At 45.8% G+C, this 24,131-nt stretch overlaps 1 protein-coding gene across 2 annotated transcripts in view; it reads left to right on the top strand.

The window, feature by feature from the left end:
* LOC129826685 (calmodulin-regulated spectrin-associated protein 1-B-like) overlaps nucleotides 1-23,896 on the top strand; it is a 34,210-nt gene extending 10,314 nt beyond the window's left edge. Inside the window, exons 4-19 of one of the 2 annotated variants that reach the window (XM_055887686.1) lie at nucleotides 5,192-5,353; nucleotides 5,491-5,571; nucleotides 6,013-6,045; nucleotides 10,227-10,368; nucleotides 10,672-10,811; nucleotides 13,964-14,057; nucleotides 15,647-15,818; nucleotides 16,694-16,782; nucleotides 16,992-17,070; nucleotides 17,226-19,506; nucleotides 19,875-20,011; nucleotides 20,357-20,607; nucleotides 20,881-20,983; nucleotides 21,071-21,186; nucleotides 21,333-21,451; nucleotides 21,634-23,896. In XM_055887686.1, coding sequence (XP_055743661.1) covers nucleotides 5,192-5,353; nucleotides 5,491-5,571; nucleotides 6,013-6,045; nucleotides 10,227-10,368; nucleotides 10,672-10,811; nucleotides 13,964-14,057; nucleotides 15,647-15,818; nucleotides 16,694-16,782; nucleotides 16,992-17,070; nucleotides 17,226-19,506; nucleotides 19,875-20,011; nucleotides 20,357-20,607; nucleotides 20,881-20,983; nucleotides 21,071-21,186; nucleotides 21,333-21,451; nucleotides 21,634-21,930 — 4,296 coding nt within the window. In that variant the 3' untranslated portion in view covers nucleotides 21,931-23,896. The remainder of the gene's footprint in view (nucleotides 1-5,191; nucleotides 5,354-5,490; nucleotides 5,572-6,012; nucleotides 6,046-10,226; nucleotides 10,369-10,671; nucleotides 10,812-13,963; nucleotides 14,058-15,646; nucleotides 15,819-16,693; nucleotides 16,783-16,991; nucleotides 17,071-17,225; nucleotides 19,507-19,874; nucleotides 20,012-20,356; nucleotides 20,608-20,880; nucleotides 20,984-21,070; nucleotides 21,187-21,332; nucleotides 21,452-21,633) is intronic. The other variant, XM_055887687.1, reaches the window with a different exon arrangement.
* Nucleotides 23,897-24,131: the final 235 nt, after the last annotated feature.

Raw genomic sequence — 24,131 nt, 5'->3', positions numbered from 1 at the left:
GGTGATATAGCTGTGTCAGGGCAGTAACCACAGGGTTGGACTACTGAGCCAGACTCTCAGGGTAGTTTGCACTGCTTGGTCACATGCTAGTGGCACAGCGATCGAAGGCACTGCATCTCAGTGCTAGAGGTGTCACTACAGACCCTGGTTTGATCCCAGGCTGTATCACAACCGGCCGTGATCGGGAGTACCACAGAGAGGTGCACAATTGGCCCTGCGTCGTCCGGGTTAGGGAAGGGTTTGGCCAGGGTAGGCCGTCATTGTAAATATGAATTTGTCTAACTTGCCTAGTTAAATAAAGAAATAAAATAGTACAGCAACATCTCCACTCAGGGAATGAACACCACTCCCTCCCTATATGTCACACTCAGTTGTATATATTGCACAAGCGTTTCCTTTCATAAGAGATCCAATAACCTCCCACAATTTCACTGTTAGCACTTACAGTAGCATAACTGCATGGTGCTTGTTGGCTTGAATGCATTATACACTGCCAATGCCATGGAGACTCACGTTGTCGCCAAGGTGGCTTGCTTCTGTCCAGTGACCAGCCAAGAGCGATCAGTGACTAGCCTACATCTAGCCCAGTGACAGACAGACGGGCTGGTTTATAATCCGGGCAAGGCTCTATGGAAGAAGCCAGACAAACACATACTTAGTCTAAAATCCTGAGTAGCGAGAAGTGGTTGTCTTCGACAGACTAGACTAGGTCCCCCCCCCGGGTTGCTGAGTCTGCAAGGAGGTGTTTCCATGGCAATGCCTGTGTTCCCCCCCCCCCATGTGCAGCCCCTTGGCTCACTCCCGTCGTGTGTGTGAGAGATGCCTTCGCCTCCTGTTTGACTCGTACTGCTTAGAGGGCACAGATGGGGAGGGATCAGCTGGGAGTAAGAAAACAGCAGTCTACCATCTCCTGAGTCGACTCACACAGGTTGGAAGAAATGCATTTCTAGACTAGGGGAACACTAGAGGGATGGACAGGGGGAGACTAGGGGGACAGAGACTATAGAGAATGGATTAGTGCTGAGTAATTAGTAATTTGTCGGTGTGGTTTCAATTGGATTATTAAAAAAATGGTTTGTTCTCTATTTTGGTTTCTTTTTTTATATTAAATCCATTATTAAAAAATGACATTAAAATGATTTTAGAGCTTTTTAATGGAAATACAATGCCAAAAATAGTGAAAATTCAAATGGCCAAAACACAGAAAATATTCCATTGCATCTGTCAGGTCCACATTGGGTAGACATCAATAGAAGAAAAATAGGAAATCACTATGAAATAATACAGTATTTCAGTTGTGTATATTACTTAGTTCTTATTTGATTACTTTCTTATTTTTAATTCCTTAAGTCACCATCTCATCTCTGCTCAGGCAGTAGCAACCAAACAGCCAGACAAAGTTCTCTCTTCTTCCCATTCTATACGGGCTTTGCTGCCATGCTTAGGTCTCTTTTTTATGTAGTGGTCACTCTCCTGTCGTGATATATCCCCCGTCCCGGCAGGAGGCTTTTTGCCACTTGGTAGGCCGTCATTGTAAATACGAATTTGTTCTTAATTTACTTAGTTAAAGATGCACTATGCAGAAATTGCTCCGCCATTTACTGGTTGCAAAAATTATGAATGTTTGGCAGATTTGTTTGTGAAAAAACTAGCAGTTATTGTGGAGAGAATTATTGTGCCCTCTAAACTGCTCTGAAATATATTTTCCATAACCAAAAATATTGTATATTTAGCTGTTTTGAAGCTGGTGTACAAATCTGAAAGTAAAAGACGCGAAAATGAAATATCAGAACGGGAAGCATAGAAATAGCACACAGAACAGATCAAGCTCTTAGACTTGTGTTTAAAGGGGATGAAATATCTAGAACTCACATTTCTTTGAATTTGGTCAGGTTAGCTCATAGTTACATATTGTAGCTTTTAAATAAAAATAATCATCCTATTTCGCTAGGCTGACCTGCCTAAGCATGCAGCAGAGCTGTCAGACAATCATTTTATTAGTTCTTCGAAGTAGATAAGGCATACTTCCACAAACTCTGTCTGTCCCTCTCGTTGTTTTTGTGTACAGTCGTGGCCAAAAGTTTGAATGACATTAATTTCCACAGTTTGCTACTTCAGTGTCTAGATATTTGTCAGATGTTACTATGGAATACTGAAGTATAATTACAAGCATGTCATAAGTGTCAAAGGCTTTTATTGACAATTACATGAAGTTGATGCAAAGAGTCAATATTTACAGGGTTGACCCTTCTTTTTAAGACCTCTGCAATCCGCCCTGGCATGCTGTCAAAATACTTCTGGGCCACATCCTGACTGATGGCAGCCCATTCTTCAATAATCAATGTTTGGAGTTGGTCAGAATTTGTGGGGTTTTGTTTGTCCACACGCTTCTTGAGGATTGACCACAAGTTCTCAATGGGATTAAGGTCTGGAGAGTTTCCTGGCCATGGACCCAAAATATCAATGTTTTGTTCCCCGAGCCACTTGGTTATCACTTTTGCGTTATGGCAAGGTGCTCCATCATGCTGGAAAAGGCGTTGTTCGTCACCAAACTGTTCCTGGATGGTTGGGAGAAGTTGCTCTCGGAGGATGTGTTGGTACCATTCTTTATTCATGGCTGTGTTCTTAGGCAAAATTGTGAGTGAGCCCATTCCCTTGGCTGAGAAGCAATCCCACACATGAATGATCTCAGGATGCTTTACTGTTGGCATGACACAGGACTGATGGTAGCGCTCACCATGTCTTCTCCAGACAAGCTTTTTTCCGGATGCACCAAACATTCGGAAAGGGGATTCATCAGAGAAAATGACTTTACCCCAGTCCTCAGCAGTCCAATCCCTGTACCTTGTTGCAGAATATCAGTCTGTCCCTGATGTTTTTCCTGGAGATAAGTGGCTTCTTCTCTGCCCTTCTTGACATCAGGCCATCCTCCAAAAGTCTTTGCCTCACTGTGCGTGCAAATGCACTCAAACCTGCAGGTAACCATGGTTGACAGAGGAAGAACAATGATTCCAAGCACCACCCTCCTTTTGAAGCTTCCAGTCTGTTATTCAAACTCAATCAGCATGACAGAGTGATCTCCAGCCTTGTCCTCGTCAACACTCACACCTGTGTTAACGAGACAATCACTGACATGATGTCAGCTGGTCCTTTTGTGGCAGGGCTGAAATGCAGTGGAAATGTTTATTTGGGAGTGATTCAGTTCATTTGCATGGCAAAGAGCAATTTCACTTTGCACTTTGCAATTCATCTGATCACTCTTCATAACATTCTGGAGTATATGCAAATTGCCATCATGCAAACTGAGGCAGCAGACTGACACAAATATACGTTTTCATTCTCAAAACTTTTGGCCGCGACTGTACATTTCTCTTTCATGCAATCTGTTTGAATCTAACCTAACATGGCAGGCATAAAAGTGTATCCATCTCTGTCCGAGATAGGGGAAAGGCGCTAAGTATTATGGTCTTTATAGTTAATTACCATGTTTCTGCTCTGAACTATGCTGAATATTTTCTTAATGAAAACTACAACTCCCTTCAGCCCAGCGTCCCACTTTCGTGAATGATGTGATTTCTCTCTAGTGAAACGGCGTGTGCTGTGCTCAGAAAAATCTGAATCAATTTGGTCAATTAGTTGTTTAATAACTGAAAAAAAATGTTAATCGTATTTTAATTGCTGAGCACTTGACTTGAGACGGCTTGGGGTAATATAACAGTAGTCCACCCATACTCTCCTGGGTTTGTCTCTGACAGGTTTGGTGAAGGGAAGACGAAGGGTGTGTGTGTTTCTGGCATATTCATTGTGTCGTAACTCAAGCACATCAGTCAGGCTGTTTTCTTCATCTTTTTAAGTCCCTCTTCTTTGACTTAAGAGACACAGCGTCCTGTTTTTGAAATAGTCTACATCTAGCTAGGTGGAAAGGTGTGTGTTAAAAAAAAAAAATCTCAGGCAGTGGTGTGTGTGTTGCTTATGTCTCATTAGTAGGGATCTGAGGCTGAGTGTTAAGTAATGCTTGTGTAACATCGTTGGGGCCTATCACTGAGGGCTCTGAATAGCTGTTCTCCTTTCCTATTGTGAGCTAATCAGGATCTGTCCTCCATTTCCCTCAGTAGGATTAGTGCTGGAAGCCGTCTGTGTGTGTGTTCTTGTTCTCAGCAGTGTGTTTCGGGTCAGGCATGCTCTAACTGGCTAGGCTAAGGTGTACTGTGTGTTAACTGCACACCTAGATTCATAGGTCACATTTCAGGGAATGATACTCCTGCCTAAGACTATGGATATACTGACGAGATACTTGTCTCCCCGCCCTAACAGTGGGAGTAATTGTCCACAAAGCGGCATGGCAGGCTGTCTAGCCTCCCGCCTATCCTTTCTTTGGATTGCGGAATCTCTTTATTTCATTACTTTTGTTTAATGTTCTATAAGGATTGTTGATGTCAACCGCCTGTATTCAGCCTTAATACCTCACACAGGGGGACAGAGGTGACCTACTACACAGATAATGATGCATGATGCAACAGTCTTTTTCCCAAACCGTGGTTGAGATCATTATCTGTGTGTTAGGTCACCTCTGTCCCCCTGTGTGAGGTATTAAGGCTGATTGATTAGACAGATAGAGACTGAAGTGATCTCTAATGTCATGGTGAGGGGGGGTTCCTCCCTGAGTCTTTCTATTGGATAAGGATCATCTGTAGTACATCAGTGAGGTCAGACGGTCAGGAGACGAGGATACAAAGCCGACATGGCACTTTATTTCTAGCTGCGTCCTTGTTTTATACCCTGAGGATTGTCCAGTCATCCCTTAATTATACTGTTCTGTGGGCATCATGTCCTCATGTTCCCTATTTTATTTTTTTTATTTTAAATTCTGTCTCAACCCACCCATCCACAATGCCCACATGCCCATGATCGATGCCCTAATGTTCAACTGTAAATCGTGTTTGTCTTGTGACCTGTTCTTTCCCATCTCTCCTCTCGGTGTCCTGTGCCCATAGTCAATGCCCTGATTTTTGCCATAACGGGATTGTTGTTCTGGCTCGGCCTGCCACCACACAGTAACAACATAGCCATGCTTGAGCAATACCCTGGTGTTTTCTATACTGAACTAGACCTACTGTATGCCCCCACGATGACCTACCTTTACAGCATTTGTTTTCCTGACCTAATCTGTGCCCTCTCATCCTCCCTCCAGAGTGCCCACATGCCCATGATCGATGCCCTAATGATGGCCTACACTGTGGAGATGATCAGCATAGAGAAGGTGGTGGCCTGCGTCAAACGCTTCTCCACCTTTAGCGCCTCCAAGGAGCTGCCCTTTGACCTGGAGGACGCCATGGTCTTCTGGATCAACAAGGTATGGTGGGAACACAAACTCTTTCTTGCAGACTCCGTAACATACAGTTGTCTGTCAGCAGCCTACATCGATCATGAGCCTGAGACATTCAGAAAATAGAGCTCTAAAGAACTGAGTGAATGTTGCTTTTGTTCCAGGTGAACCTGAAGATGAGGGAGATCACAGAGAGAGAGCTGAAGGTCAAGCAGCACCCGCTGGAGTCTCCCAGTCACCAGAAGGTAAGGCTGGAGCCCCACAGATCTCATGGCACTCCCATAGAGAGAGAACAAGGAAACTGAAGCGCTAGAGCCAAAATGGCCCCCATGGAGATATTTTGATGCATCCTTACGGGTGATTGCTTCTCTCGATGCATCAAGTCTCTGGACTGCAGTCCATGCCTCCAGGACACATTGCAAGAATAATTGAAGTTTAAAAGCCTATTTATTTGTATTTATTCAGATTAGTCTCATGGAGATGACATCCTTTTCAACAGAGACGTGGTCCAAGTCTACAGAGCTCTTTATTTCCTGCCAGTTGGGGTTGAATCCTGATTGAACTTTTTCTCCTAACCCTTAACCCGGAAGCAGATCCAATCCTGTCTGTGACCTCTGACCTATTGACCTTTTTGCTCCTATTCTTCTTGTCTGCCCCCCCACCCCCCTTCCCTGCTACTTGGATAGTCTCCCTCCAAATGGTATTGGAAACTAGTACCTGTAAGTTGGCTGCTAGTAATCCCCCCTCCCTCTTGCACGCATAGTTCTGTGTCGATGTGCACACCACACCATCGTGGCTCATCCAAGCCCATTCTGTGCTGCTTGTAGCCAGTGAGTCAGCCAGCCAGTGGGAGAAGGCTGGTATCTTTGTTAAGAATGTCACAATGTTGTTGTCCAGTGGTTTTGGTAATTTGCTGAAATACATTTTGGACCTTTTCATTTCAAGCCCCTGCAGACTATGTGCAATCATGATAGATGGTGTGTTTGTCTGAGAGAGTGACAGTGTGTGAAGATATGTCTGGGTGAGAGCGAGAGAGCTGTGAATACATTTCTCAGCCCCTGCTTTCCTTGTGCTGAGATGTTGGCGCCATTGCCACCCCTGCCCGCAAACTCTGTCATGCCCACCCCTCCTATGCTGTCTGTCTGCTATGCCCATGTGGTCTCTCCCTGGCCTCTCATGGTGTCTTTCTACTTGCCCAAGGTCTCATTCTTACTCTCTGCTGTCTGTGTGTGTCTCAGTCTGATTTCATGCACGCCTTGGCCCAATGCATGCTGGAGCCAGAGGAGCTGGAGCCCTCCATAGTGGTACAGTTCCAGTAGTCCTTATCCTCTGTAGACCTCTCACTTCTTCTCTCCCTTCTGTAGGGTGGATGGGAAACCTTTAGTCCTGGTTGTCTAGTTGTTCTCCAGTTACCCTTACAGAATTAGCATAATGGTGTCAGAATAGTATTTGAGATACAGTTGAAGTTGGAAGTTTACATACACCTGAGCCAAATACATTTAAACTCAGTTTTTCACAATTCCTGACATTTAATCCTAGTAAAAAGTCCCTGTCTTAGGTCAGTTAGGATCACCACTTTCTTTCAGCTTTTATTTCTTTCATCACATTCCCAGTGGGTCAGAAGTTTATATAAACTCAATTAGTATTTGGTAGCATTGCCTTTAAATTGTTTAACTTGGGTCAAACGTTTTGGGTACCCTTCCACAACCTTCCCACAATTAATTGGGTGAATTTTGGACTATTCTTTCTGACAGAGCTGGTGTAACTGAGTCAGGTTTGTAGGATCCTTGCACATGCTTTTTCAGTTCTGCCTACCAATTCTCTATGGGACTGAGGTCAGGGCTTTGTGATGGCCACTCCAATACCTTGACTTTGTTGTCCTTAAACCATTTTGCCACAACTTTGGAAGTATGTTTGGGGTCATTGTCCATTTGGAAGACCCATTTGTGACCAAGTTTTAACTTCCTGACTGATGTCTTGAGATGTTGCTTCAATATATCCACATCATTTTCCTTCTTCATGATGCCATCTATTTTGTGAAGTGCACCAGTCCCTCCTGCAGCAAAGCACCCCCACAACATGATGCTGCCACCCCCGTGCTTCACGGTTGGGATGGTGTTCTTTGGCTTGCAAGCCGCCCCCTTTTTCCTCCAAACATAACGATGGTCATTACAGTTCTATTTTTGTTTCATCAGACCAGAGGACATTTCTCCAAAAAGTACGATCTTTGTCCCCATATGCAGTTGCAAACTGTAGTCTGGCTTTTTTATGGCGGTTTTGGAGCAGTGGCATCTTCCTTGCTGAGCGGCCTTTCAGACAATGTCGATTATAGGTCTCGTTTTACTGTGGATATAGATACTTTTGTACCCGTTTCCTCCAGCATCTTCACAAGGTCCTTTGCTGTTGTTCTGGCATTGATTTGCACTTTTCGCACCAAAGTACGTTCATCTCTAGGAGACAGAACGCGTCTCCTTCCTGAGCGGTATGATTGCTGCGTGGTCCCATGGTGTTTATACATGCGTACTATTGTATGTACTGATGAACGTGGTACCTTCATGTGTTTGGAAATTGCTCCCAAGGATGAACCAGACTTGTGGAGGTCTAAAATGTTTTTTTCTAAAGGCCTTGGCTGATTTCTTTTCGCTTGACATCATGGGAAAATCAAGAGGCACTGAGTTTGACGGTAGGCCTTGAAATACATCCACAGGTACACCTCCAATTGACTCAAATTATGTCAATTAGCCTATCAGAAGCTTCTAAAGCCATGACATAATTTTCTGGAATTTTCCAAGCTGTTTAAAGGCACAGTCAACTTAGTGTATGTAAACTTCTGACCCACTGGAATTGTGATACAGTGAAATAATCTGCCTGTAAACAATTGTTGAAAAAATGTGAGTCATGCACAAAGTAGATGTCCTAACCGACTTGCCAAAACTATAGTTTGTTAACAAGAAATTTGTGGAGTGGTTGACAAATTAGTTTTAATGACTATAACCTAAGTGTATGTAAACTTCCGACTTCAACTGTAAGTGTTTTGTATTATGGTAGTTAGTTATCTGTGTAGAATTAGCATAATGTTGTCAGAATAGTATTCGAGGTGTGTTATATTTACATTTACATTTACGTCATTTAGCAGACGCTCTTATCCAGAGTGACTTACAAATTGGAAAGTTCATACATATTCATCCTGGTCCCCCCATGGGAATTGAACCCTGGTCCCCCCATTATCGTAGTTGCCCTAAAAATGTGTAGTCCGATTGCAGACAGTGCGTGTAGTAACATGGTTAATTGTTGCAGTAAATGTTTAGTATGGTTCAGTTGGAGCCATAAGTACCGTACTGGCCTGGCTAGTAGAGTACAGCAGTGATGAACTCAATAGGCTAACTCAGGGAGGGTTCCACAACACTGTTAGCCAGCAGAAGTGGGCCAGTGATTCCCATGTGTTCCTCCCTCTGTGCCAGTGGCCTGGTTTGACTATGCTGACAGTGACACAGTATTCCCAGAGAGGGGTCGGTGGGTGTCAGGCCAACCATGGCTCCATATCACCGCTCTATAAAGCAGGGGTTCTCAAAGTGGGGTCTGCAGGGGGTCCGTGGCCAGATCCCCCACCCCCCAAAAAAAATCTAACAGATGAAACACATTTTTGTTCAAGTAATCCGTGGAATAAGTTTAGCAGGTGTTAAACAGTGAAATTGTATACGAACAATATTCATTTTCTTAACCTTACAACATGGTCCTGGGAGGCTCACAGGGATATTGGTATCAACAGAACTTCACCAATTGTACATTTTTCAACTCAATACTTGTATTCCCCACCCCAGCCCTTTTTTTTTCATAAATGCACTGTAATTTAAGTTTTAAAATGGCTACGTTCTCTCTCCCTCGTGGCAAAATGTGTAGAATTACAGGATATTAATGTAGCTTGAAAACTGCAAAGTTTTCTCTCTGATGCCAAGGGGTTTAAAATGTTCCTTCCCAGGGCCCGAGACATAGTACAACTCTTGTATTTTTATCTGACTCGAGTTGTGTTCTGATTATGAGGGGGTCCCTAATGAACTTGCCATCACAAAAGGGGTCTCTGGCCCCAAAACGTTTGTGAATCCCTGCTATAAAGGACCACCCCACTCATCTCCACCCACCTAAACACAGACAGGGGCTTATTCAGGGAATGCCACTGAATTAATTCAGATAGAAGTTCATTATCTAGAACAGAAATGAATCTGTGTTTTTCACCAGGGCATCATGTCTGCTCTAGTCATGACATTTTCATCCTTCTAAACATGGCCTTCCACTGAATAAGCACTAGGCTATAGGATGTAGGCCATGACTGTGTATATGACTGAATAAAGCCATGGATCACGTGACACCATTCATACATATGTGAAGACACGATAGCGCATTTGAAGCCAAGGAAGTCTGTTAAGATGGCGTATCATATTGGAGATTTTTGTGGACATAACATGTGTTCGCGGTTTGAGCTACTCCAGGAAGTGACTTTGCTGGCTAGCTCAGTGCTGCCCCCTCATTGAATATTTCAAGTTGAAGTCTGACCGGGGTACTGCAGGCTGCAATTAGCATCTCAATTATCCTTAACTTCTTGTGTGTGCGATTTTTATAATCTGTTCAAAGACATCTGGTGTAATAGAAGCAGTTATTGGTACCATGATTGTCTTCGAAAATTTGTATTTATTTACATGAAGATTGTCCACAGATTGCCATTTTCTCCATCATTGTAATAGGGGATCATTTTCTGCAAACAATGTCTGCGGTACTGTGGTCGGCCTTGAATTTAGTAGCTTAAGTGAGAGGGGCCTGTCATTCTCCTCTGGATTGGAGCCAAATAAACCAGCCTTATCTCTTTGTATTCCCCTCTGACTCTCTCCCTCCCCCTGGTGGTCAGGTGAGGTACCGCAGGGAGCATGCCTTGGGCCGCCAGCTGCCCTTCTTCCCCCTGCTGGAGGATCTGATGAGGGACGTGTGTGACGGCGCCGCCCTCCTCACCGTGGTCCACTATTACTGCCCCGACCACATGAAGCTCCACGGTACATCATGGGACGACATCTGTCCTCAACAACCTGGGGTTTCATTAGATGTTAAATCTATCCTATTATCTCCCTGATTGGTCAGGAATCTCAAATTTGTCTGACCTCAAACAATCAGTAAAATCATGTCTTTAATCTGTTTCGTAATTGAAATGGCCTATTTAGCTCTACTCCAGATCTATGTTGTGGACATTAGACATTAAATCTGTGTTGTGCCCTGACTGCCAAGGAGGGTTGCATGTGACATTTCTAAACACCAGGTCAATGAGCTCCATCCTGACCTTTTTGACCTCTGTCTATCAGATATCTGTCTGAAGGAGGTGACCTCCATAGCTGACAGTCTATACAACATCCAGCTGCTCAAGCAGTTCTCAAATGAATATCTCAACAAGAGCTTCTACCTAACCATGGAAGACATGCTTTATTCTCCACTGGTTCTCAAGGTAAATAAGTCCTTTGGTATTTGTCACTGTAGCTGGTTTTCACTGTTTTCCCCCTGTCACTGTAGCTGTGTTTTTTTTTCCCCCTGTCACTGTAGCTGTGGTTTTTTCCCCCTGTCACTGTAGCTGTGGTTTTCCCCCCTGTCACTGTAGCTGTGTTTTTTTTTTCCCCCCTGTCACTGTAGCTGTGTTTTTTTTTCCCCCTGTCACTGTAGCTGTGTTTTTTTTTCCCCCTGTCACTGTAGCTGTGGTTTTTTCCCCATGTCACTGTAGCTGTGGTTTTTTCCCCCTGTCACTGTAGCTGTGGTTTTTTCCCCCTGTCACTGTAGCTGTGGTTTTTTCCCCCTGTCACTGTAGCTGTGGTTTTTTCCCCCTGTCACTGTAGCTGTGGTTTTTTCCCCCTGTCACTGTAGCTGTGGTTTTTTCCCCCTGTCACTGTAGCTGTGGTTTTTTCCCCCTGTCACTGTAGCTGTGGTTTTTTCCCCCTGTCACTGTAGCTGTGGTTTTTTCCCCCTGTCACTGTAGCTGTGGTTTTTTCCCCCTGTCACTAGCTGTGGTTTTTTTCCCCCTGTCACTGTAGCTGTGGTTTTTTTCCCCCTGTCACTGTAGCTGTGTTTTTTCTTCCCCCTGTCACTGTAGCTGTGTTTTTTTTTTTCCCCTGTCACTGTAGCTGTGGTTTTTTTTTCCCCCTGTCACTGTAGCTGTGGTTTTTTTTCCCCCTGTCACTGTAGCTGTGGTTTTTTTTTCCCCCTGTCACTGTAGCTGTGGTTTTTTTTCCCCCTGTCACTGTAGCTGTGTTTTTTTTTCCCCCTGTCACTGTAGCTGTGTTTTTTTTTTCCCCCTGTCACTGTAGCTGTGGTTTTTTTTCCCCCTGTCACTGTAGCTGTGGGTTTTTTTCCCCCTGTCACTGTAGCTGTGTTTTTTTTTTTCCCCTGTCACTGTAGCTGTGGTTTTTTTTTCCCCCTGTCACTGTAGCTGTGGTTTTTTTTCCCCCTGTCACTGTAGCTGTGGTTTTTTTTTCCCCCTGTCACTGTAGCTGTGGTTTTTTTTTCCCCCTGTCACTGTAGCTGTGGTTTTTTTTCCCCCTGTCACTGTAGCTGTGTTTTTTTTTCCCCCTGTCACTGTAGCTGTGTTTTTTTTTTCCCCCTGTCACTGTAGCTGTGGTTTTTTTTCCCCCTGTCACTGTAGCTGTGGGTTTTTTTCCCCCTGTCACTGTAGCTGTGGTTTTTTTTCCCCCTGTCACTGTAGCTGTGGTTTTTTTTCCCCCTGTCACTGTAGCTGTGGGTTTTTTTCCCCCTGTCACTGTAGCTGTGGGTTTTTTTCCCCCTGTCACTGTAGCTGTGTTTTTTTTTTCCCCCTGTCACTGTAGCTGTGTTTTTTTTTTCCCCCTGTCACTGTAGCTGTGGGTTTTTTTTCCCCCTGTCACTGTAGCTGTGTTTTTTTTTCCCCCTGTCACTGTAGCTGTGGTTTTTTCCCCCTGTCACTGTAGCTGTGGTTTTCCCCCCTGTCACTGTAGCTGTGTTTTTTTTTTCCCCCCTGTCACTGTAGCTGTGTTTTTTTTTCCCCCTGTCACTGTAGCTGTGTTTTTTTTTCCCCCTGTCACTGTAGCTGTGGTTTTTTCCCCATGTCACTGTAGCTGTGGTTTTTTCCCCCTGTCACTGTAGCTGTGGTTTTTTCCCCCTGTCACTGTAGCTGTGGTTTTTTCCCCCTGTCACTGTAGCTGTGTTTTTTTCCCCCTGTCACTGTAGCTGTGGTTTTTTCCCCCTGTCACTGTAGCTGTGGTTTTTTCCCCCTGTCACTGTAGCTGTGGTTTTTTCCCCCTGTCACTGTAGCTGTGGTTTTTTCCCCCTGTCACTGTAGCTGTGGTTTTTTCCCCCTGTCACTGTAGCTGTGGTTTTTTCCCCCTGTCACTAGCTGTGGTTTTTTTCCCCCTGTCACTGTAGCTGTGGTTTTTTTCCCCCTGTCACTGTAGCTGTGTTTTTTCTTCCCCCTGTCACTGTAGCTGTGTTTTTTTTTTTCCCCTGTCACTGTAGCTGTGGTTTTTTTTTCCCCCTGTCACTGTAGCTGTGGTTTTTTTTCCCCCTGTCACTGTAGCTGTGGTTTTTTTTTCCCCCTGTCACTGTAGCTGTGGTTTTTTTTCCCCCTGTCACTGTAGCTGTGTTTTTTTTTCCCCCTGTCACTGTAGCTGTGTTTTTTTTTTCCCCCTGTCACTGTAGCTGTGGTTTTTTTTCCCCCTGTCACTGTAGCTGTGGGGTTTTTTCCCCCTGTCACTGTAGCTGTGGGTTTTTTTCCCCCTGTCACTGTAGCTGTGGTTTTTTTTCCCCCTGTCACTGTAGCTGTGGGTTTTTTTCCCCCTGTCACTGTAGCTGTGGGTTTTTTTCCCCCTGTCACTGTAGCTGTGTTTTTTTTTTCCCCCTGTCACTGTAGCTGTGTTTTTTTTTTCCCCCTGTCACTGTAGCTGTGGGTTTTTTTTCCCCCTGTCACTGTAGCTGTGGTTTTTTTTTCCCTCTGTCACTGTAGCTGTGGGGTTTTTTCCCCCTGTCACTGTAGCTGTGGTTTTTTTTCCCCCTGTCACTGTAGCTGTGGTTTTTTTTCCCCCTGTCACTGTAGCTGTGGGTTTTTTTCCCCCTGTCACTGTAGCTGTGGGTTTTTTTCCCCCTGTCACTGTAGCTGTGGTTTTTTTTCCCCCCTGTCACTGTAGCTGTGTTTTTTTTTTCCCCTGTCACTGTAGCTGTGTTTTTTTTTTTCCCCTGTCACTGTAGCTGTGTTTTTTTTTTTTCCCTGTCACTGTAGCTGTGTGTTTTTTTTTTCCCCTGTCACTGTAGCTGTGGTTTTTTTTCCCCCTGTCACTGTAGCTGTGGTTTTTTTTCCCCCTGTCACTGTAGCTGTGGTTTTTTTTCCCCCTGTCACTGTAGCTGTGGGTTTTTTTCCCCCTGTCACTGTAGCTGTGGGTTTTTTTCCCCCTGTCACTGTAGCTGTGGTTTTTTTTTCCCCTGTCACTGTAGCTGTGTTTTTTTTTCCCCCTGTCACTAACTTTGAGAATTTATTTTTTCTGTGTTTCTAAGGCAGCACTTGATTCATTGATGGTTTTGGTAACATGTTGTATGTCATTGTAGTTGAGTTTCTCTAACGTGGTTCTTGTTTTCACTACTCAGCACAATGTGATGGTGTTCATCGCTGAGCTCTTCTGGTGGTTTGAGACCGTCAAGCCAGAGTTTGTCCAACCCAGGACGGAGGAGTTGAGAGATGGTGAGGATCATCTCTATGGGTGTGTTGTGGTCTGAATGGGATGGATCAACACATCTGTTGAACCTGCAGGACAGGGAAAAGGAGTACTTTAGGACTTCTTCCTTATAGAACATGTGGTTCACCTGGAGTGTCTTTATTTTCATTTCTTCCAATGACATTTCAATGCAAATGTGTAAATGAGCCCCATGCAATGTCAATAGTCTAATATATAGTGTTTAGATTTAGCTGATCATAATATAATTGATTTTGGATGAACTTGACCAGAAGTTAAAATACGCAGTTCTCATTTACAACTGCGACCTGGCCAAGATGAAGCAAAGCAGTTCGACACATACAACAACACAGTTACACATGAAATAAACAAACATGCAGTAGAAAAAGTATATATACAATGTCTGCAAATGAGGTAAGATAAGGGCGGTAAGGCAATAAATAGTCCATGGTGGCAAAGTAATTACAATATACCAATTAAACTCTGGAGTGATAGATGTGCAGAAGATGAATGTGCAAGTAGAGATACTGGGGTGCAAAGGGGCAAGATAAATTAATACAGTATGGGGATGAGGTAGTTGGATGGGCTATTTACAGATGGGCTATGTACAGGTGCAGTGATCGGTGAGCTGCTCTGACAGCTGGTGCTTTTTTAATTTTATTTATTTATTTTTTATCCCATTTTTCTCCCCAATTTTTCGTGGTATCCAATCGCTAGTAATTACTACCTTGTCTCATCGCTACAACTCCCGTACGGGCTCGGGAGAGACGAAGGTCGAAAGCCATGCGTCCTCCGAAGCACAACCCAACCAGCCGTACTGCTTCTTAACACAGCGCGCCTCCAACCCGGAAGCCAGCCGCACCAATGTGTCGGAGGAAACACCGTGTACCTGGCCCCCTTGGCTGGCGCGCACTGCGCCCGGCCCGCCACAGGAGTCGCTGGAGCGCGTTGAGACAAGGATATCCCTACCGGCCAAACCCTCCCTACCCCGGACGACGCTATGCCAATTGTGCGTCGCCCCACGGACCTCCCGGTCGCGGCCGGCTGCGACAGAACCCGGGAGGCCCTGACAGCTGGTGCTTAAAGCTAGTGAGGGAGATATGTGTCTCCAGCTTCAGTGATTTTTGCAGTTCGTTCCAGTCATTGGCAGCAGAGAACTGGAAGGAAAGGCGGCCAAAGGAGGAATTGGCTTTGGGGGTGACCAGATATACCTGCTGGAGCGCGTGCTACGGGTGGGTGCTGCTATGGTGACCAGTGAGCTGAGATAAGGTGGGGCTTTACCTATCAAAGACTTGTAGATGACCTGGAGCCAGTGGGTTTGGCGACGAGTATGAAGCGAGGGCCAGCCAACGAGTGTGTACAGGTCGCAGTGGTGGGTAGTATATGGGGCTTTGGTGACAAAACGGATGGCACTGTGATAGACTGCATTCAATTTGTTGAGTAAAGTGTTGGAAGCTATTTTGTAAACGACATCGCCGAAGTCGAGGATCGGTAGGATGATCAGTTTAAGTACATTATACATTAAGTACATTATCAAATTCTCCACCTGTTACCCACCTCTGTTTTGATTGACACCTATCCACTTCTCTCACAACAGCCCGAGCCATGGCTCAGCCGAAGAGTGCCCGCCCCTCAGTGCCCATCTCCAACGCCACCAAGCGCAGCTTTCAGGTTACCCCTGGCATCCCAGAGGCCTCGCTGTCTGTTTCTGCCCAGAGCAGCCCTGATGGCAGGTACTCCCTGTACGCTGCTGAAGGCTCTGACCCTCTGTAAGTTTCTCCTTCCTCTCTGTCCACCCACCCTTGTCATTTCATCAACCTGTTTATTTCTCTCCTAGTTAGCTAGACAGGGATGAAGAGATCTTTTTTTATATGCTAGTGTTGATACTCAGTTCTCTCACCTCTTGGCTTCCAGCCCACCACTTTCTACCTTTGCTTTGTCCTACACTGTGTTTATCAATGTTAATGAATTGATGTTTCACAGTACATCCAGCCTTGTTGAAAACAAATACATTGATAGCTTTGTAATACCACCACCATTTCAGAGACCATTGCTTATCATGTGCTGGTTGTTCAGAGGGATGGTCAAAGAGTAGCTGATTGGATTAAAGGGACAGTAGGTCAGATGGGCAAAGGTCATAATGTCAACTGACTGGTTGTTTGCCTGTAAGGTCTGTGGTTATGGAGAAAAGACTAGATGTTTGTTGCTTAGTTCGCACTTCTTATGATTCTTAAAAATGCAAGCAATAAAATCTCCGGTGATTCCCTGTGAGAATACGAGACCGATAATGTTGTAGAGAATGTGGGGTTAATCTGCTTTACTAAAGGTGTAAGAGGAGCTAATCCCTAAAACTGTGTTGGTACTTAAGACCGTCTGAATGAATTAACATTTGCCAAGAAATAATATATTAAGACCTATTGAATGCATTCACACAGCCTGGATAAAATATCTCCTGCAAAGATGGAATTGGAATTTGATCTGCTGCTTAGAGATATCCTGCAAAGATGGAATTGGAATTTGATCTGCTGCTTAGAGATATCCTGCAAAGATGGATCGTGAATGTTGACTGCTACGGTACTGCTAAAAGATTATTGTGGACTTGGTAGGTAATCTAAGTGGCTTGTGCCGTTTTAATTATTTTCAGTAACAAGGGAGGTCCTGGGGAAGCCTTCAGCCTCTCCCACCCACTCCTCCCCCTAAGGCAGAGACAGCAGCAGGCAGAGGACGGACCAGGTGAGGGCACCACACAACACCACAGTTATCATTTACTATAAAAGACTACTAAAAACTATCCATAATTTTATACAAGTTACATTTAGCCCTTTCTGATGGCTGTGTAGTTTTTATTATAGTGGAATATTATTACAGCTCATATTTCAAGAGATGGCTTTTCTGTTCTGCATTGTAGGTAGCTGTGTGATCTATGTTGTCTGTGTATCTAGGCCTCAGAAACCGCTCCAACTCCTTGGAGAACAAACATCCACGAGGCTCAGTGCAGGCTTGGTCTGACAGGAGACAGAGGTGTACTATGACAATAACACTGACTTCCCTTCTTGCTCTGAAATGTTTTACAATCAATGCATGTTTCAGAGATTTGGTCATTTTGTAATTAAAACAAACCCTTTTCTTCTTGATGTCCAATGTTGTGCATCTCACTTCTTCCCCTCTTTCTCTAGGCCGACGTCTACGCTCAACCCGTACACATTTGGCATCTCAGCCACTGACAGCGATGCTGACATTGCCTCTGGTGACAGTGTGAGTCTGGCCCGCTCCATCAGTAAAGATAGTCTGGCCTCTAACGTAGCCAACCTCACCCCCAAACACCAGGTTCCCGCCCCCCGCCGAGTCAACGGTCACGGCCTTCTGGGAAACGTCAATATGGAGGAGGCGCTTGTGGCCGTGATGAGGACAGACGCGTCAGCCTCTCTTCCCAGTCAGGGAGAGGCGGCGCAGCAAACTGCTGGGGCCGAGCCCAACGATTCTTCTTATTTAGAACCTCTGATGCCTGCTGTGTTGAAATCGGCTAAAGAGAAGTCTGTATACCTGAACAAGGAGGAGGAGAGCGGGGAGGTGGGTCGATCGCGGGGAGGGGGTTCTATCCGGAGAGTAGAAGGGGGACCTGAACTTGTGGCGTCGGCCAGGAGGAAAACTCCCACCAGCCTAAACCGGACCTACACTCCTGCATCTAGTGGGGAGTTTGACTTATCTACTGAGACCTCACTGGCTGGGCCACTCCAGGGACAGGGGGCCTTCAATCCCATGGTCACAAGCAGTGTGGACCCTGACTCCAGAGTTCCAGCAGGTGGCTTCTACCTCCACTCTGACAGCGAAGACCAGAAGCCTTGGCAGGAGCCAGACCTGGATGAGGCTCATGATGAAGACCTTGATGAAGCCCTCACCACCAAGGACCCAACCAGGCCCAGGAAGACATTTGATGAGGAGGAGGAGTCCGCCAAGCTTATGGAGGATCTGAAGGTGAAAGAAAAGAGGGACAAGGACAAAGGGGATGATTGTAGTAGCGGTCGCTCGAGCCCCTGTCTCAGCACCCACTCCCAGGCCAGCAGCCTAGCCAGCGGAAGTGTACGCATGACCAGCTTCGCTGAGCGCAAGGCCCAGCAGCGCTTTGGCAGCAACCAGGACCTGCGAACCAGTGCCTCCAGCTCCCAAAGGACCACCCCGGATGGCTCTGAGTGCAGCGGGCCCCTGCCCACCTCCCGGAGGCTGAAGATGGACCAGAGCCCCTCCATGCCCCAAGGGGGGCGGGGAGACGGGGGGACCAACATGCTGGCTTCTGAGCTGGTTCAGCTTCACATGCAGCTAGAGGAGAAGAGGAAGGCCATCGAGCACCAGAAGAAGAAGATGGAGATGCTGTCAGCCAGGCAGAGACAGAAGCTTGGTAAGGCTGCCTTTCTGCACATCGTCAAGAAGGGTAAGAGCGACACCCTGCCCCACCCGCTCAAAACAGACTACTGCAAAGAAGAACTCAATGGGGTCAAAGGGGGAGGCTCAAAAGATGACTCTTGCGTGGACTTTCTGAGAGGGGCCAAAGAGACTGAGTCTGCCACCTCGCCGGTCCCAGATGCCTTAGAGACAGTGGATAAGAAGGGCAGCTGTAGTCCGGGTCTGCTGCTGGATGAAGAGCTGGACCTGGATGAGTGTAACCACTCCATTGAGATGCTGAATGACGCCATCGGCAGCATCCAGCAGCAGATGATGCAGCTTTCCCTCCAGCAGGAGCTGCTGATGAAACAGAACGTCCAGTCCCCTCCCAGGGTCCCGTCTCCCTGCTCAGTCAACGAGAAGACCAGCGGATCTGAACCCAAGACCCGACCTGCCGTCCACTTTGTGGATTTGGGCAGCGGCACACCAACCACCGGCACCGCTCCATCCAGGAAACCCCCCAAGCTGAGTTCGGCCCGTGGCCCCAGGACCAAGCCCTCAGAGCTGAAGCTGGCCAAAGAGCCCGGCAGGCCGGGCCTGGCATCAAGCAGGGCTATCACCCCCTCCCACAGCCTGGAGACCCTGCCTCACCTGAGGCAGTTTCCTGGGGGCAGGTCTCCCAGAGCAGACCACCCCGACATCAGCTCCAGAACCCCCTCCGCAGGTGGAGAGACAATCAGTGGGCAGGACAAGCCTGGACGTAGTGCCACCTTCAGGCTCCACGATGAGGCTAACCTACGCACAGCGGCCCGTATCGACCCAGTGGTCGTCACCCCAGAAGTGTCCTTTGAGCCGTGCCTGTCCAGTACCCTGAGGGAGGGGGAGCTGAACTCCTCCGACGGCTCGGGGAAGGAGAACATCCCCTCGGAGGAGGTGTCGAGGACCAAAGCCCCCCTGATCGAGGTGGACCTGTCAGACCTGAAGGACCCAGAAGAAATGGAGGGAGACGGGGGGCAGGACAGCACCATGGATGGGGAGGAAGGGGAACAGAAGTCTGGCCTGGGATTCTTCTTCAAGGTACATTTGAAATGTAGTCTTTTTACATTCTGTGTGTGTATATATAGACAAGATGTGTTCTACTTCAGTCATTTTATGTCTGGGTGAAGGTCTATTGATTATAACATGAAAAGCACCAAATTCAAAGACCGCAAACAGGACAGGGCAAGAAATGACATTGTTTTTATAGTTGTACAAAATTGTCTTGAAAGGAATAGTATGAAATTCTCCATTACTGAAAAAATCGAAAGGGCAGGAGACGAGGGGAGGATACACAGCAGGCAATCGTTTGGCATAAATTAAGTTGTATTGTTGTATTAAGTTGTAAGTTGTATTGAATTGAGGAAATTGATACCAGTATTGATCAAGTGTTACTTTTTGTGCTGCAGGATGAACAGAAGGCAGAGGATGAACTGGCTAAGAAGAGAGCAGCTTTTCTAATAAGGCAGCAGAAGAAGACTGAGGAGGCCCGGCTACGAAAAATGCAGCTGGAGGCTGAGACGGAACAAAAACGGGAGGAGGCCAGGTAACAAACATTGCCTCTACAACCAAATCAAAACTGTCTGTTAGACAAGACCTACTGTTCAGGTAGGATAAGACCATGTCCAAGCACTACCGTAACAGCAACACCACCACAACCCTTCCACAATAGTCACATGTTTGGAACATTAGTGTATCTGTTCTATTTACCTTGAATATTGACCAATTGAAAACGCAGACAAGAGCAACGCATTCCTCTTCTGCCCTGCGTTAGAGAAAAGTCTAACACAGGATCTTCTAAAGTGGGTTGACACTTGAGATGCATTTTAAATACATTGTGACTCCGTCTATTCAAATGCAGCAGTTGAGCCTGTGGTTTGTCTCCCCCTAGGCGGAAGGCGGAGGAGGACCGGATGAGGAAGGAGGAGGAGAAGGCCCGTAGGGAGCTCATCAAGGAGCAGTATCTGAGGAGGAAGCAGCAGGAGCTGATGGAGGAACAGGGCCTGGGCAGCCCCGCCAAGCCCAAGACTGCCAAGACCAAGCCCAAGAAACCCAGTCACCAGACTCACAGACCCAAGTCTGCGTTCAGCAGAGAGGAGATCTCTAGCGACACCTTCTCCTCCAAAGGCTCTTCTTCCACACGTAAGAAACAACTTTCTAGTCCAGGGGTGTCTAACTGGTGTCCCAGAGGGACTTTTACACCACTGCTGTACTAACATATCTGATCCAGCTGGGCTGGAGGAAAAACCCTGCTGACACTGGTTCTCCTTCATCTAGGCCACATTTTATTCATCTCAATTATCATTGAGACAATATTGCCGATATTGCGGTCATGCATTTGTGTGTGTGTCGATAGTAGCGTAATGGGAAGAGTTAGCTACACTAAGATAGCGTCTCTGTTTTGGTTCTCTGTAGCTGACAACCTGAGCAGTGTCCAGTCCGGCTCTAGTCTGTCCCTGGCCTCCGCTGCCACCACCGATGCAGACGGCGTCAACTCTGGAGGGCCAGGCTCCCAACGGTAAGTAACCCAAATGTGTGGGTGGTTGTGAGTTTTTGTGTGTTTGACATTTCAAAACCTCTTGTTTTCTCTGCTGTCCGTTGCCAGGGGTGAGTCTGTGGAGTCCTTCCCAGGCCTGAGTCGGAACGCCAGTCGGAACACTGAGAGAGACTGGGACAACGGTTCCACTGCGTCTTCCATCACCTCCATGGCAGAATACACTGGTCAGTACAAGTCACCACCTTTAGCATATCAAGCTATTACACGCCTCTATAATGTTCCCATTAAACCATTGTGCTGCTCACTTTCTCCTCGTGTCTCCGTGTATGTCAACATCTAATGTTAAGACCTGTCTTTCCACTGTCCTCAGGTCCCAAGCTGTTCAGGGAGCCCAGTTCCAAGTCCAACAAGCCAATCATCTTCAATGCCATCTCCCATTGCTGCCTCGCTGGCAAAGTCAACGAACCCCAGAAGAACACCCTTCTAGAGGTGAATTATCATCTTACTATTATAAAACAGGTGGTTCTAATCCTGAATGCTGATTGGTTAAAATCTCATTCCAGCTGGTGTCTATTCCGCAAGTTGTGCTGTTAAATGCTATTACCAAGCACTCCAGAACCAGTGCTAACACTCCTCCTCTGACTCCTCCTCCTTCCTCTGTCTGATCCCAGGAGCTGGAGAGAGTAGATGCACACCACCTGATGATCCTGTTCAGGGATGGGGGCTGCCAGTTCCGGGGGGTCTACTCCTACTTCCCAGACACGGAGGAGATCCTCAAGCTGACCGGCACGGGCCCCAAGAGCATTAGCAAGAAGATGATCGACAAGCTTTACAAGTACAGCTCGGACCGCAAGCAGTTCACTGTCATCCCTGCCAAGACAGTGTCGGTTAGCATAGACGCCATCACCATCCACAACCACCTGTGGCAGGCCAAAAGAACCACTGTGCCAAAGAAGTGCGGGAAATAATCTGGGGAGGCCCCTGGAACTCACCCTGGGGAACCCCTCCTAGGGTCCATTCCACCATGCTCTGCTGGATAGACTGCATTGACGTCCACAGTCAATGAAACTCCCCCTCTATCAAGGATGGCCAGACACGTGGATCCTTCAGTTGACACTGTGGGGGCATGTATCAATGGATACATGTACTGGTGGCCTGCCAGTGACATTGTCATCTGTCGGGATCTCCATGTGTTCTGTTCAGGTTGTTCGTTGATGGATTCATTCGGTTCTGTTTTTCTAAAGACTAAGAGAAGCATGTGTCATTTTTTCATGTGGTGGATGTCTTTTTACTTGAAGTATTTATTGGTTTGGCACTGAAATGGTTGAGCTCCGCTACAGCAAAATACGCTACGGCTTCCCTCTCTTGTTTGAGTCCATTTGAGTGGGTGGGGGGGTTCTCTCACACTATGACCCATTCAACCCCCCATCCTCCTCTCTTGTTGGAGGGGATAGGTGGTTCTCAATCTCCACTTCAAAATCTGACCTGAGATGACCAGTTTACATTCTTTTAGGACTTCTAGGACCAGTATTCTGCAACAAATCAATCTCCAGTATAACTAGCTACCAGACAAGCATCGCCAACTTTGCCTCTCCCGTTCACTCTGTCCAATGTGCTGCTCTGAACTGTCTCCTGTTTGTTACTGGGCTCCCAGACCATCCACTGGCCTTCTACAAGCATCATACTGCTACTATCAACTGTCTATTTATTCAAACTCTTCTAAACTTGCGCAGTGCAGCCCGTCGTAGCACTGTCTATCTGGGATGTAGAATGGTGACGATTGTTTTTAAACTACTCATCTAGTCTCCTTTAGGCCTTTAATACGAGGGGGTAAAGACGTGCAGGGAACAATAGGCTTTGGTACTCTTCGAAGATGTCATGATGCTTATTTTGTACGTTTTTGTTATTTTTTTTAATGGAAAACTGGTTGGTTATACAGTAATCGGCGCTGATGTGTTTTTCATCTTAACATTACATGAATCGGTATGGCGTATAGCTAGAGCTAGTCATTTCTCTCCACTAGGCACTACTTCCTGTATTAAGGTGCACTCCACTCATCATGTTTCAAAGGCTTTTATCATGCAATGTACCCCCTCCCTTCTACCACATGAGTGATCGGCTACCCACCATGGGTGGGGTAAATTAATTCCATTTCAATTCAATCAGTTCAGTAGGTAAAATGAAATTTGTATTTTTGTTTACTTCCTGAATTGATGAAATTGACCCCAACCCTGCTAAGCCAGCTTTTCTCCCCTCCCCCAGAGAGCTGCAAGCTCTTGTTCTGAAGAGTGTGTGTGTGTGTGTTCTGCTGTAACCGGTTTGAATGACAGTATTTAATATATTCATAATGGGTCACTCTGTGGGACTGTGGTCTAGTTATTTACCTACCGACATTAAAGAACATTCCTGAAAGGTGTCAACAAACACTGCCACCATTTTATTTTTTTCTCTCTGTCCAAGTGCTTATTATTAGATACCGTATGTTGGCCTCAAGAACAACTAAGTGTTGCACGTGCACTTTACTCACTGATTACAGAAAGTGGAATTCAACTTTAAAAGGGCATTCAAAATGTATTGCAGAAGGAAGATGGTATATTTTTCATAACTGAACTCCTGTGCACTCCAAACTGAGAAACCTTTCCTGAACTGAAACCAAACACTAAGATTTAAGAATGGGTCCTTCCTTTACTAATACTGCCGTCTCCAAAACTATATAGAGTACTTGATTAAAATGTTCTGCATTTGATTTATTTTTTATAGATCTTTTGTATGTTAGTGTTTTTGTCTACTAAAATATTATATTGTCATTAATCACTATTTGTGTGTGTACTTCCCATCCCTGTTCATTTGACTATTTCTTTGAGATCATACCATCTATTTATTTTTAAATGGAAGCACTGAAACTGAATAAATTTTTAAAGTTATTAAAACTCATTTCAATCTTTTGTTCTCATTTGTCTTTTCACATTTTACTTTCTGTACACGTTTCAGCCTACATCACCAACAGTTTGTTAGTTCCGCACCAGTGAAAAGTTTGGATGCACCTACTCATTCCAGGGTTTTTCTTTATTTTTACTATTTTCTACATTGTAGAATAATAGTGAAGTTATCAAAACTATGAAATAACACATGGAAGCTAAAAGTGTTAAACAAATCAAAATATATTTGA

The sequence above is a fragment of the Salvelinus fontinalis genome, chromosome 28, assembly GCF_029448725.1.
Source record: "Salvelinus fontinalis isolate EN_2023a chromosome 28, ASM2944872v1, whole genome shotgun sequence".
Taxonomy (NCBI): Eukaryota; Metazoa; Chordata; class Actinopteri; order Salmoniformes; family Salmonidae; genus Salvelinus; species Salvelinus fontinalis.
This window is presented reverse-complemented; position numbering and strand designations above follow the sequence as displayed.